This window comes from Ranitomeya imitator, chromosome 1, assembly GCF_032444005.1.
Source record: "Ranitomeya imitator isolate aRanImi1 chromosome 1, aRanImi1.pri, whole genome shotgun sequence".
NCBI lineage: Eukaryota > Metazoa > Chordata > Amphibia > Anura > Dendrobatidae > Ranitomeya > Ranitomeya imitator.
The window spans coordinates 308,627,374-308,642,405 of record NC_091282.1 but is presented as its reverse complement, the minus strand read 5'-3'; the positions used below and the strand labels follow the sequence as shown (position 1 = coordinate 308,642,405).

Here is a 15,032-nt window from a genome sequence, read left to right as displayed (position 1 = left end):
GCCATATAGATCACACATAATACCGCCAGTGTTCTCACATACCACCATATAGATCACACATAATACCGCCAGTGTTCTCACATACCACCATATGCTTCTCACATAATACCGCCATATAGATCACCCATAATGCCGCCACATAGATCTCACATGTATTGTAAATAAAGACTCGGCCAGAATAAAGTCCTTTATTAATCTTTTTTATACCATACCGAACACATAATCCTCGACTCCCTCATCTCCCACAACAAAAATAATAAACCACAATGGGGAAAGACACGCAGGGGGGAGAGGAGTGCATAGGAGAGGATTAGATACTGACTGCTGAGCCGTGTATCTAATCCTGTCCTGTGTGATACTGTGCTGCGCCGTGTATCTAATCCTATCTTGTGTGATACTGTACACAGGACAGGATTAGCTACACAAGACTAGATTAGCTACACAGGACAGAGGTAGCAGTGGTAGATGGTATATAGAGGCAGGCAGCAGTCGTAGATGGTATATAGAGGCAGGCAGCAGTCGTAGATGGTATATAGAGGCAGGCAGCAGTGGTAGATGGTATATAGAGGCAGGCAGCAGTGGTAGATGGTATATAGAGGCAGGCAGCAGTCGTAGATGGTATATAGAGGCAGGCAGCAGTGGTAGATGGTATATAGAGGCAGGCAGCAGTGGTAGGTGGTATATAGAGGCAGGCAGCAGTCGTAGATGGTATATAGAGGCAGGCAGCAGTGGTAGATGGTATATAGAGGCAGGCAGCAGTGGTAGATGGTATATAGAGGCAGGCAGCAGTGGTAGATGGTATATAGAGGCAGGCAGCAGTGGTAGGTGGTATATAGAGACAGGCAGCAGTGGTAGATGGTATATAGAGGCAGGCAGCAGTGGTAGGTGGTATAAAGAGGCAGGTAGCGGTGGTATACAGAGGCAGGTAGCGGTGGTATACAAAGGCAGGTAGCGGTGGTATACAGGGGCAGGTAGCAGTGGTATATAGGGGCAGGTAGCAGTGGTATATAGGGGCAGGTAGCAGTGGTATATAGAGGCAGGTAGCGGTGGTATACAGGGGCAGGTAGCAGTGGTATATAGGGGCAGGTAGCAGTGGTATATAGTGGCTGGTAGCAGTGGTATATAGGGGCTGGTAGCAGTGGTATATAGGGGCAGGTAGCAGTGGTATATAGAGGCAGGTAGCGGTGGTATACAGGGGCAGGTAGCAGTGGTATATAGGGGCAGGTAGCAGTGGTATATAGTGGCTGGTAGCAGTGGTATATAGGGGCTGGTAGCAGTGGTATATAGGGGCTGGTAGCAGTGGTATATAGGGGCTGGTAGCAGTGGTATATAGGGGCTGGTAGCAGTGGTATATAGGGGCTGGTAGCAGTGGTATATAGGGGCTAGTAGCAGTGGTATATAGGAGCAGGTAGCAGTGCTATATAGGGGCTAGTAGCAGTGGTATATAAGGGCTGGTAGCAGTGGTATATAGGGACAGGTAGCAGTGGTAGATGCATAAGAAGATAAAAACTCTGTACTTACCTTCAGTCCTCCTCCAGGAAGTGCTGAGTCATGTTCAGGGCAGAGCAGTGTGAGGATCTCCCTGCTCTGCTCTGAACAGGTCGGCAGTGAGCAGTGATTGCAGCCTGTGCTGTAATACTAAGTACAGGCTGCAATCACAGCTCCTGGCTGCAGATACTCACCCCGACCCTCGCTCCCAGCAGCAGCTTCTCCCTGGCAGCTCCTGCTATGATCGCACACACTGAGCTGTGTGTGCGATGACAGAGGAAAAAAACAAAATGGCCGCGATCTCCTCTCACAGCTGTGACGTAGCAGCCCAGTGGGCGTGCCCAAGTCACAGCTGAGAGGCAGGAGAAGCGGTCGGAGCCCGACTGTTTGCTCCTATGCCCATGGCTGCCGTAAGTGAGGTGTGCAAGTGTCGTGTCCAGACACTTACACCCACACTAATGAAAATGGCGGCCTCCAGTGGCAAAAGTAAAAATGAATAAATAAAAAAGTATTAAAGTACTACATTTACTTTTGTATTAAAAATAATTGATTATATAATCAATAATTATTAATACAAAAACTAAAATCACGGCACCCTCCCTTTAAACATATGAACGGCAAGTCTTTTTACAATGGAAATGAATAGGAAGACCCATTCAAACATTTTTCAAGCAGTTTTTCAGGTGTCTTTTGGAGTGGATGACTCCAAAAGATTCTTAAAAAACAACTATGTCATCACATACTCAAAGATTATCTCCAGATTCCTCTTAGGCTACGCACACGTTGAGTATTTGGTGAGTTTCTTACCTCAGTATTTGTAAGCCAAAACCTGGAGTGGGACAGTCAGAGGAAAAGTATAATAGAAACGTCACTACTTCTGTATTTATCACCCACTCCTGGTTTTGGCTTACAGATACTGAGGTAAAATACTGACTAAATACTGAACGTGTGCACATGGCCTTACACTGCTTCTTTTAGTACATGGCTGCTGCATACAAATTCTGGGACCCATCAAATTGCTTAAAGTATGTGATCTTTGTAGTATATATATATATATATATATATATATATATATATATATATATATATATACAATAAAATATTTGTTTAAAACTGTGTCTTCTAAAACCTATGTTAAAGATATAGTTTTATATACATAGCATTAATTTTATCCATATTTACCCATGGGATATAGACATAATTCAGTTGATTGGTATTATCAATCAATTAGAAACTATTATGGTTGTTCTAAATCAGATAATAAATCTACCAGTTAAGTATCCATTTATGTCAGTGGCATATCCCCTGGGATTTTATCTTACCCTACAATAAAAACAAGATAATTGATTATTAATATATTAGAGATTCTATCATTAGACCAGACCTGTTTAAAATTAAGGATCTGTACAGATAAAATATGTATGAAAAGACTATAGTGCCACACTTGATCACATGTGGTATTACAGCTCAGACCTATTTACTTCTATTGAACTTAGCTACTAAATACCCAGCTCATGACAGGTCTAACACTATTTATTGAGGAAAGCAGCAATGTTATTCTAACCCTGCACAACCAACACAAACATTTTCAATTCAGTTTTACAATTTTTTCATACATATCGATAAGGATGCCCCCATTGGAAGAAGCCAGATAGGCGAAACGGTGCTGTCAAGGCCGTGGCTGTGGTGTGTTTGCTGTTGGAATTTATACTGATGTAAGTTAACATAAGATCCTGATTTATGTGGCCGCTTTCCATATATGCATATAAGTACTTTTAACATTGTACTTTATATATATATATATATATATATATATATATATATATATATATATATACACTGCTCAAAAAAATAAAGGGAACACTTAAACAACAGAATATAACTCCGAGTGAATCAATATTCTGTGAAATCAAACTGTCCATTTAGGAAGCAACACTGTTTGACAATCAATTTCACATGCTATTGTGCAAATGGAATAGACAACAGATGGAAATTATTGGCAATTATCAAGACACACTCAATAAAGGAGTGGTTCTTTAGGTGGGGACCACAGACCACATCTCAGTACCAATGCTTTCTGGCTGATGTTTTGGTCACTTTTGAATGTTGGTTGTGCTTTCACACTCGTGGTAGCATGAGACGGACTCAACAACCCACACAAGGGGCTCAGGTATTGCAGCTCATCCAGGATGGCACATCAATGCAAGCTGTGGCAAGAAGGTTTGCAGTGTCTGTCAGCGTAGAGGCTGGAGGTGCTACCAGGAGACAGGCCAGTACACCAGGAGATGTGGATACTGTTCCACACAAGATGTTGAGGCCTATAATTGGTTGCAGCAGTCAAGTAAATTTGAGCAGAATATCATTGGATGTTTTATGATGGAAGGCTGCGCAAAGTCATCTGACTGCTTCAGCCAATCAACAGGCTGTACTGGTCTGGAGGCAGGTGTAATGGTGACATCACTGCTTTCTAACTGTGTAGACCATGGAGTAGTATGCACTGGATCCAGATGGGTCTGAGTATGACTGAGTATATTATTTCTTACATTTCCAGTTGCCCTGGCAAAGTTTTATCTCATTCACACAACCCCATTAATATAATACACAGATAAAGAGATGGCTACACTTGCAAGACAAATATTCTGATTCACATATACCACATTTACACGAGTCTATGTGTCTACATACTATCTTCTTCAGTCCCCCTTCACTGCTCACTGAAGCATGTAATGACTATATGCAATGCAGCACTTTTGTGTTGTTTAGAAAAAATATCTCAACAATTGAAATTAAGTTATCAGATATAAGCTCACAAGAAAATGTTTCAGAAATTATCAGATAATTAACAAAAAGCTATTTTGCGCTAATTCACTTTTTATAAGTGCCATTTTTACACTGCTCCTCATTTAGTGCAACATTCTAGCACTTTGCTCGTCCCTCGCAATTAATAGTTTACTGCATAGATCGTTGCTTAATTTTATGGTTTCCATTTAAAACCCCTATAAAATGATAACAATATTACAATTAACACACAGAAATAGATGAACATTTGTGCGGCTATTCTGAGGTCAGTTCTAATAGGGCATCTCTAGGGAAAGGTTTTACAATATATATATCAGGAGACAGGGATGACAGATGCTCTCATTGGGGGCAACAGCATTGTAGATAAATGCTTATTTTAAGGAATGAAAAAACATCTAATGAAATCAGTATTACAGAGCAAAATGTTATATTTGTATAGTTTGATGGAAGTTACAAATATTGGTGGTGAGGCTAGAATTGTGGATGCTTTATAGAAAAAATGAAGGGTTGTTGGGTATTTACTCTATTATGCTTTTCTTATGTAGTGCTATGGTATTCTGCAGCAATTTCCAGACATTATGATCACTGTTCTCAATGGGGCTCACAATCTAAATTCCCTATCATTATGTCTTTGAAATGTTGGAAGAAACCGGAGAACCCAGGGAAAATCCACGCAAATGCAATGTCACCATCGGACATGGGTAAGTTCGGTGGAAGACACAGAATATAAAGACAATGGAATGGAAAAAGGAGAGGAAGGCCCCCAAGGTAGAGAGAAAGGGATGGGACACCTCGTGACACCAACCTGTAGCTGCCATTAAGCTCCCCTAATGCCCTATGCGAGTCTTTCCCCCCACCCCATCACGTGCATACCCCCTGACTGTCACCTCTATTGACCCTGGTTAGTCCACTGGCCTGCAAGGACGCTAGCCTTACCACTGCAGATGATAACACACAGGAAAAGACAAACAGTGGACAGACAAAAAGGAAAATACTCAGCTCAGACTATGCTGCTATGCTCCATAGCAGCAGACCAAACAGCACCAGGAATCAGAACTCAAACAGCAGCAATGCCCCATCACAGGAGAGCTCCACCACCCTAGCTGGTCTGCATAGAAGAACTCTATAACCGACGATCAGCTGATGGGTCATGCAATTATTTAAAGGGAGGTGGGAGTGGTTACCAACCAATATCAGCTGACCAGTCTAAGAAAACTGTCAGCATGAGACTGACAATAACTCTTGCTGGACCAAAAGGAAAAAACAACATTTACATTTCAGCAGACCCAGAGCTGCCATGAATTCCTTAATGATTCGTAACACACAGGAAGAACATACAAACTCCTTGCAGATGTTGTTTTTGGTTTGATATGAACTCCAGACACCAACAATGCAAAGCACTAAGCCACCGTGCTGCCCGGGAACTGCCTCCAATGGTTACGTTTGGAAAAAAATGTTTGGCATTTTTTCTAGAAATAGCTCTACTCCTGTCTTATTTCTGTCTCAGGAAAAATTTTGGAAATGTCAACTGAAATTAAAGAAGTCATCCCATCGAAAAATGTATTTTGCAGTATTTCTTAATTAAGTATGTAATGATGTATAAAAGTATTAAATTACCTACTGATTATCATCATCTTCAGTTTCCAGCACTGCGCTCGTCCTACGTGACCACTCCTCTCCTTTTTTGGCTGACATAGGGACTGTGGTGCAGTGTGGAGAGTCTTCCATCAATATTACGTCTATGAGACCTGAAAGAAGTTTAGAGATGCGTTCCTTCAGTTTGCGAGATGTACAATCTATGTACATTTTTTGACAGAATTTTGTCTAAATAAGGTTTCACATTTTACAAAGAGCTGAAACCACTCTTTTCAAGTCTTTTACATTTTTTAAGGCAATGTGTTTTGTGATGACAATTATGTAGCTCAGATATGCTGTTCAGTTATGCTCAGAAAATGTACATAAGGTTGCTAGATGATGTGGCACTGCATTGTGTGTATGCTACTCTAATATGCTACATGTTTGCTATATAACAATTTGATTAAAACACTAATGCGTGGTACAACTATAGAAACTTAGAAACTATTAAGAATATAATTAACCATAACTTGCTTTAATTTGAGATTCAATTATATTTTCTTAGGAAAAATATTGTTTGTCTAGTCAAATTAGGATTGTAACCTCTTCAGTCCTTCAATCAAGGTAGAAATCTACATTGCTATCTGGATTATCAAAATAATTAAAAATAAGAAAAAGTAATCTCCCCCTGCAATAATTGTGCATAATAAGTATTCAGGACACCATGCCATTCAAATGAATATATGATAGCCCTATATTGGGTGAAAAATGGATGCACAGAATTATGTAGATATTTGAGGAAAATGCTGTTTATCACACTTGCCGCTTTCTCACTGAATTGTATACTGATACTCTGATGAAAATTGATATCTACAAGAGCTGCAAGGTAAATCTGTGTTATTACAAGAACCATTCCATTTGCATAATACAAATTATACTTACAAAGTTATTCTTTACAATATAGGTGCAAGTTACTGACACAAGACATATTTCAACTCTTAAAAGAACATGTATATTAAGTATATTATTCATGTATGGAAAAGTATATGTGAGCATTGAATAGTCATGCACTGTATAGCAATGTATTAGTAAGAGATCGAGATCCAATAGGAAAAAAAATCTGTAAACCAGTAAAGAAAACAGAATACTAAAGCCAACTTCAATATCAAAAACATGGTTATGTGAAAACACCTGATATCTAATTCACATGGGTTTTAATTATAGTGCTTTTGTCTACTTATATGTACTATACTGTTTGCCAAATCTATATTGTGTTACATCTCCCAATTTGCCAACTGTATTTTTTGGACTATGAGACGCAAGGGACCATACGACGCACCCCAAATTTTCAGAAGGAAAATAGAGAATAAAAAACAATGTGTCACATGGGGGTCTATCTTACAGTCCAAATTCATCTTACTGGGGGGATCGGCATTGGAGGAGGAGTGTTTACAGGGGAGCGTGATCACAGGGGTTGTTCGGTGGTCCAGGCTGCTGTGGTGGCTTCCGGTAAATCCCATCACAGGCTGGTGCGGCGGCGGTGTTCTGGGGTTCCCTATGGTTCTGCCGGTATTTTGCAACAGGTGTGGTGGTTGTGCTCTGTGGTGCGACGGTGATCCTCTGTGCTGCGGCAGGGCTTCGCCGACATTTTGTGAAAGCCTGAAGGCCCCCGCAGATCCATTGCTGCGATGTGGTGACCTCTGGGAAAAATCGCCGCTGGGGCAGAGTATGCTCAGATTGAGATCTCGGCAATGAGATCTCGTCCCGAGATCTCATCTCCCCTGAGATTTCATCTCCTGAGATCTCGGGATGAGATCTATGTGCCAAGATCTCAATCTGAGCATGCGCCGCCCCGGCAGTCAGTTTCCCGAAGGCCAAGAAATTGCAGCAATGGATCTGTGGCAGCCTCCAGGCTTTCAGAAAATGCTGGCAGAGCCCTCCCGCACCGCCGCACCACAGAGCACCACAGAGCAACACGCTGCACCACAGAGCACGGCCGCCACACCACAGAGCACAACTGATGCACCTGCCTGGGAAGCGAGGCTGCATCACCCTGCAGCATCGGACCAGGTCGGCTGCTACAGTATTTTGTAAGAATATTTGGACTATAAGACGCGCCCCCATTTTCCCAAAAACATTTTTGGGCATAAAAGTGCATCTTATAGTGTGAAAATACAGTAATTAAATTAAGTTCATTGTGTCACTTGCACCCATTTTCATAACTCCAGATCATATTACATACAAATTGATAGCAGGAACAGAAACTGCAGTCGTATATTATTATTGGCATGTTATAAATAAATATAGCAAGAATAATTTATCTTATCTTGGCATATTATAATTTATCCTATTAGTTTGTTCGAAATATCACATTTTTCAAATCAGAAAAAGTTTAGACATAAAAAATATATAAACATACTACCCATGCCCATTCTCCTACATAGGGGGTGGGCAACACTCCACAACATATATGAACATACTGGTCATATAGTCATTACACTATATTAAATCAAGAAGTGCCTTAAGAATAAAAAAATAATCTTTATTTAAACACATTAAAATAAGCACAAAAAAATTAAAAAAGTTCCTCAAACCAAAAAACAGATAACCACGGAGGTCAGCTAAAACATATACACATAAATACTCTGGGAAAGAGAACAAATAGGATTACAAATTCTTTTGATACTCCTGAAAAGATGTAGGGTATTGGCTATAATTATTAGAATTGTATAATCAGTATTATACAAAAGATAAAGGATGACGCAGCATATACAGTATCTAAAGTGTAAATGCATGAAAGATGCAACTTCCGTGTCACATCATTGGTATTCACCTATAGATTCGAAATCAAAGGAAAGTATAACCTTTAAATAGATAGCAACAGATAAAGCAGCATATATCTAAAGTGCCTTCCTGGTCAGGTCTGGGTTATATAAGTCCGCCTCTCTTTGGTTCTGGGGTGGCTACTTAATGCTGGTAGTTCCTGAGTTCTGAGTCGTTAAACTTCCGTCTACTCGGTCTGAGATAGCTGACCCAGGTTATTCTTCTGTAATCATTGTGCCTCTATGCATTTGTGCCTTGCTGTGTATGACCCAGTTTGCCCCCTGACTACTGCCCCTGTTTTCTGCTTGGTACTTCTCTGTCTGTCCTGGCTTTCTGACCCCTTGCCTTGTCTCTGACTAATCTGCTGTTTTGCCCCTTGGTACCTCACTCCCATCTGGCTCCGGACCCTCAGCTTGTCCTTTGGCTATGTTTCTGTCTTAGTACTCTGTGTCCAGCGTTTTTGGCAGACCCTCTGTTATGTCTGGTAGCTCCTCCCCATCGCCCCTGCAGTGATCATGTAACCTGCCTAGTTAAGGTCCTGTGTGCACTGCGTGCCTCATTCCTCCCTCTCCCTGCACTCCCGCTAGTGCCCCCTTAGTCTACCCCTCTCCGACACCGGGCAGCGTCATTACATGTCACCCGCTAGATGTCTACATCCTGTTTAACTTGTCTACTTACTGTAGTCATGTATAATCTTTCTGAAATCAGGAGTGGGGTTGTATCTGCTCTTGCTCTCTTGTCTGTCAAACTGCATACAGGCATAAGAGAGAGTCAGACTTTCATCTCACATCAGATCCAATGCATGCTAGGAAAAAAGGAAAAGGAAGTTACATCACCTATAGTAAAGGATAGATTGAACAAGTGATCTTGCTGTCCTGTCTGTCAAACTGCAAATAATAATAATAAGAGAAAGTTAGACTTTCAGCTCACATCAGGTCTAATGCATGCTGGGAAATGAGGAAAAGGAAGTTACAGCACCTATAGTGAAGGATAGAATGAACATATGCTCTTGCTCTCCTGTCTGTCAAACTGCATATAATCATAGCAGAGATGCAGACTTTCAGCTCACACCAGGTCTACTGCAGGTTAGGAATTGAGTATAAGGAAGTTAAAGCACCTATAGTGGATGACAGAATGAAGATGTAGATGAACCATTCATTCAAAATAAAAGGATGAAGATAAAATGTAAAAGAAATTAGACAGTTTCTGAACAAATTGGACTGGAGTGTGAATAAATACGTCTAATACTTGTTTTCTAACGTTGTAATTTATGTGAAAAGTAAAAGTCCTACACAGGTTTTCTCCACCCCCAAAAAAAGATTATGCCTATGTAGGTTAGCCTGTCTATATGCTTTGTGGAAGCCAAAGAAGCTGCATATATAGTTCATGTTGGAGCCTACTAACTAAACCGTTAAGTATACTTTAAGGCCCTGATTCATTAAGATGGGAGGCTTTTTGCCAACTTTGATTAAGGGGTGTGTGTAGAATTGAGATGCTCCTAAATCATTAAGAGGGGCTCGCCTCTAAATGAATCAGAAGTGTCTTATAAGTGGCGTATGCCTACATGCGTCTTGCCAAAAATCTTACTCCAGTCTAAGAAATCTTACTGCAACTTAGTGTAATGACCACCACAGCTCGTCATAAATTAGACAAGCTATTTTGTTATGTCCCCACCGCACCCCGTCCCCCTCCAGCTATGCTCATATTGACATAGCTGTGGGAAACCCGCATTAAAAACTCTAAACATTGCAAAATTTGCATTGGGGCCTAAGTAATTTCTTTAAAGAGTAATTCAATTTTTGATAAAAGGTTTCCTTTTAAATGCTAAGCAGACTGCTGGGGTTCTGGGCCCTGAGACTGCCACCAATCGCTCTTCTCAAAAAGATCCCGTGAAGTGGGCAGCTCAGGAGACATGACCACACAGCTCTTGCCTATATTTTTTTTCATGCCTTGCTAGAGCTAGAAAATCTTACATCTTGAAGCTAGAATTATCTTCTCTGATGGTCAAATATCTGTATAGATCAAGCAGCCTCAGGCTTGTCTTGGTACATAAAGAAGGTAATGCTGATTCAGGGTTTATAGGTTAGTAACAATATTTCCTTTTTTGTAGGCACATCTATTGATTGATGCATCGGTTCATTTTTATTATTTGGACATATGAGAATGAAGAACAGCTCTTCTATGGTTCAACAAAGAATTCAAAGAAAATGAAAGATTTTAAGTTATAAACATGCAAGGTAATAGATTAATCTGTTTTTGATATTTGAACAACTAATTCATTATACTATGTAACAAAGTAGTGTTGTTAAAGATAAAGAGGTTTTCCGGGAATTTAACATCGATGGCCTATCCGTAGAATAGGTCATTAATGTGTGCTCAGTGGGGGAATGCTTAGCACAACTCCATCGACTGCATAGTGGCTGCAGACGGGTAGTGCACATCTGCCACCTATTCAAATCAATTGATGCAGATGTGCCATACCCAGCCACGGCCACAATTCCATTAATGGAGATATGCAGCTCTATAACTGAGCAGTTCTGACCGAGGCTGACATCGGCAACAGCTGATTGGTGGCGTTCTTGAGTGTCGCACTCCCACCGATCAGACATTGATAACCTATCCTTAGGATAAGCCATCAATGTTAAAGTCCCAGCCAGCCCCTTTAATATATTTATTATTTTTAATATTAATTATTTATTATTATATTTACTATAAAATGTATATAAAGTCGAACTGTGTACTATCTAGTGAAAAGCTCCGTATATGGTAAAAGAAAAAGGAGGACAATGTTACGGATGTGTAAGGGGTTAAACTGAAAGTTACCAAAACTCTCTCCCTTACATAATATTGTGCATATGTGCCTATTTAGAAATGTTGATTGTTGTTTTTGTGTTTCTTTGCCATATTTGTGTTCACATACAGATGTGGTAGTACCAAACCCTGCTACATCAGTTGAAGCTTGGAATAAGATTTCCTTGGTGCCAGCTGACAGGTGGAGGAAGTGTCAGTCAGTGGTGGCCATTAAGTTGACAATAGAAATAAGCAATTTGATTTACACTGCCCTGACATCGAGTCCAGTCCTCCATGGTAGCTGATCTTTACTTTTGCACCCTGGTTTCCATGGCCTGGCATCTTTGTCGCCAGCACAAGTTATACACATTTATAAATATAAGCAGCATACATAACTGCTCCTGGGTCTATAGCAGTGTTCCCCAACTCCGGTCCTCAAGAGCCACCAACAGGCCATGTTTTCAGGATTTTCTTTGTATTGCACAGGTGAAAATTGCATCACCTGAACAGGCAAGCATTCAATCACCTGTGCAATACTAAGGAAATTCTGAAAACATGACCTGTTGGTGGCTCTTGAGGACCGGAGTGGGGGAACAATGGTCTATAGCAATGGAGGGAAAGCTGTTTTGCCCCTGTTCTATGTAACTAAATAGGGTTCGTTTAAATCCATGCACTCTGGCATAAACAACTTCTTTCAGAAAGATGGAATATATTTGAAATTCAGAAATATCTGCAACAAATCTGCCGACATATTTGCAATGTTCTGTTGAGCCTTTAGTCTCTCAATCCACAGCGAATAAGCAGCCAAACAAGGTCTGTTATTTCCTAAGTTTCTAGCTGCCTTATCCACTTCTTTGCTAAGTGAGCTCTGAACTAAAGACCTTATTTAACTAAGACTAGTTAGTAGGAAAACACTGCCTGACAAAATTGTTTAAAAGTGTATCCCTATTAATGGAGTCTATCTCAAATGCCTTCGCTGGCAGTCTTAAAGTGGGCTGACAGCATTAACAACTAAATTGTTATACAAAACTCCATTATAAGGCCAGTTTCACACGTCAGTGGCTCCGGTACGTGAGGTGACAGTTTCCCCACATACCGGAGACACTGACTCACGTAGACACATTAAAATCAATGTGTCTCTGCTCATGTCAGCGTGTTTTCACGGACCGTGTGTCTGTTTGGAAAACACGGAGACATGTCAGTGTTTGTGGGAACGCACGGATCACACGGACCCATTAAAGTCAATGGCTCCGTGTAAAACACATACCGCACACGGATGCTGTCCATGTGCAGTCCATGTGCCGTGCAGGAGACAGCGCTACTGTAAGCGCTGTCCCCCAACTTGTGGTGCAGAAGCCCCATTCATTTCTTCTCTCCAGCAGCGTTCGCTGGAGAGAAGGAAGGAAAAATCTTTTTTTTTGTTTTTTTTTGTTTTTAAAATAAAGTTCCCAGTAATCTCCCCCCTCCCAACCCCTGTGCGCCCACCCGCTGGCATTAAAATACTTACCCAGCTCCCTCGGCGCTTCCATCCTCTCAGCGTCGCAGCTCTTCCTGTATGAGCGGTCACGTGGTGCCGCACATTACAGTGATGAATATGCGGCTCCACCTCCCATAGGGGTGGAGCCGCATATTCATCACTGTAATAAGCGGCACCACATGACCGCTCATACAGGAGAAGCTGCCAGCGCTGAGAGGAGAGAGGAGACATCGCGGGAGCTAGGTGAATATTTCTATGCAAGGGGCCGGGCGGTGCATGGGGGATGGGAGGCGGGAGCTCACCAACAAACTTTATTTTTAACAAAAAATAACAAAAACTTGATCTTTCATCTCTTCTCTCCTGCGGGGGAGAAGAGATGAATGCTGGCTTCAGCACCACGCAGGGGGAACAGCGCTTAGTGTAGCGCTGTCTCTCCTGCACGGTCCATGTGGTCCTCAGGCAGCACACGGATGCCGCACGTGTGCCACACTGATGTGCCACGTGAGCACACGGACACACAGACACGGATAATTCCGGTACCGATTTTTCCGGTACCGGAATTATCTGGATGTGTGGGACAGGCCTAAAAGGGTTGGTTTGGACTGGTTTGGGTAATATATTAATTTTATTATCATTACTTTTTTTTGTGGGGTTTATCCATATAATAAATGGTCTTTTTTTTTTACTGATTGTCATTTTTGCTTCACAGATGAAAAATGTGATTATTAAATATAATTTATACATTAGTTACATCTTATGTACACAGTTTAAACCCTATTATTTGTGTTGTTTTTCAGTCTATAGTTACTTTTCTATTTTCCTTTTTTTATGAAGATCTTTTTTTTTAACCAAGACAGTTTTAAACCAATAGACATCTATCAGACTTTGATGCCAAAAACACATGCTTCTACAGTCATTAAAAGGCTAGATGTAGCATGATATCTCATATGCTGCTGTCAACAGCTTCGGTTTCAAGGCTCATCTGTGTAACAGTCAATGCACAATATATTTTGCTCACAAAAAAAATGTTTCTCAAGTAAAAATCTGATGATGTCAAAGACTCCAACAGATCAATTATAATACAGAGTTCAGAACTGTCAGTGTATTTCATTCTAATGACAAATCTGAAATAATGATTATTAACCCCTTCAAGTCGCGGCCCTTTTTCATTTTTGCGTGTTCGTTTTTTGCTTCCCTCCTTCCCAGAGCCATAACTTTTTTATTTTTCCGTCAATATGGTCATGTGAGGGCTTATTTTTTGCGGGACAAGTTGTACTTTTGAACGACACCATTGGTTTTACCATGTCTTTTACTAGAAAACGGGAAAAAAATTCCAAGTGCGGTGAAATTGCAAAAAAAGTGCAATCCCACACTTGTTTTTTGTTTGGCTTTTTTGCTAGGTTCACTAAATGCTAAAACTGACCTGCCATTATGATTCTCTAGGTCATTACGAGTTCATAGACACCTAACATGACTAGGTTATTTTTTATCTAAGTGGTGAAAAAAAATTCCAAACTTTGCTAAAAAAAAAAAAAAAAAAAAAAGGGCCATTTTCCGATACCCGTAGCGTCTCCATTTTTCGTGATCTGGGGTCGGGTGAGGGCTTATTTTTTGCATGCCGAGCTGATGTTTTTAATGATACCATTTTTGCGCAGATACGTTCTTTTGATCGCCCGTTATTGCATTTTAATGCAATGTCGCGGCGACCAAAAAAACGTAATTCTGGCGTTTCGGATTTTTTTCTCGCTACGCCGTTTAGCGATCAGGTTAATGCTTTTTTTAATTGATAGATCAGGCGATTCTGAACACGGCGATACCAAATACGTGTAGGTTTTTTTTTTTTTTTATTGTTTTATTTAGGATGGGGCGAAAGGGGGGTGATTTAAACTTTTATATTTTTTATATTTTTTTCATATTTTTAAAAACATTTTTTTTTTACTTGTGCCATGCTTCAATAGCCTCCATGGGAGGCTAGAAGCTGGCATAGCCTGATCGGCTCTGCTACATAGCAGCGATCATCAGATCGCTGCTATGTAGCAGAAATGCAGGTGTGCTGTGAGCGCCGACCACAGGAGGGCGC

At 40.8% G+C, this 15,032-nt stretch overlaps 1 protein-coding gene across 3 annotated transcripts in view; it reads left to right on the top strand.

Annotated features, from left to right (window-relative positions):
- LOC138670800 (reticulon-4 receptor-like) overlaps positions 1–15,032 on the top strand; it is a 427,694-nt gene that overhangs the window by 287,323 nt on the left and 125,339 nt on the right. For all 3 annotated transcript variants that reach the window (XM_069758461.1, XM_069758472.1, XM_069758452.1), the window contains one exon: positions 10,796–10,922. In XM_069758461.1, the coding sequence (XP_069614562.1) occupies positions 10,916–10,922 (7 nt within the window). In that variant the 5' untranslated portion in view covers positions 10,796–10,915. The remainder of the gene's footprint in view (positions 1–10,795; positions 10,923–15,032) is intronic.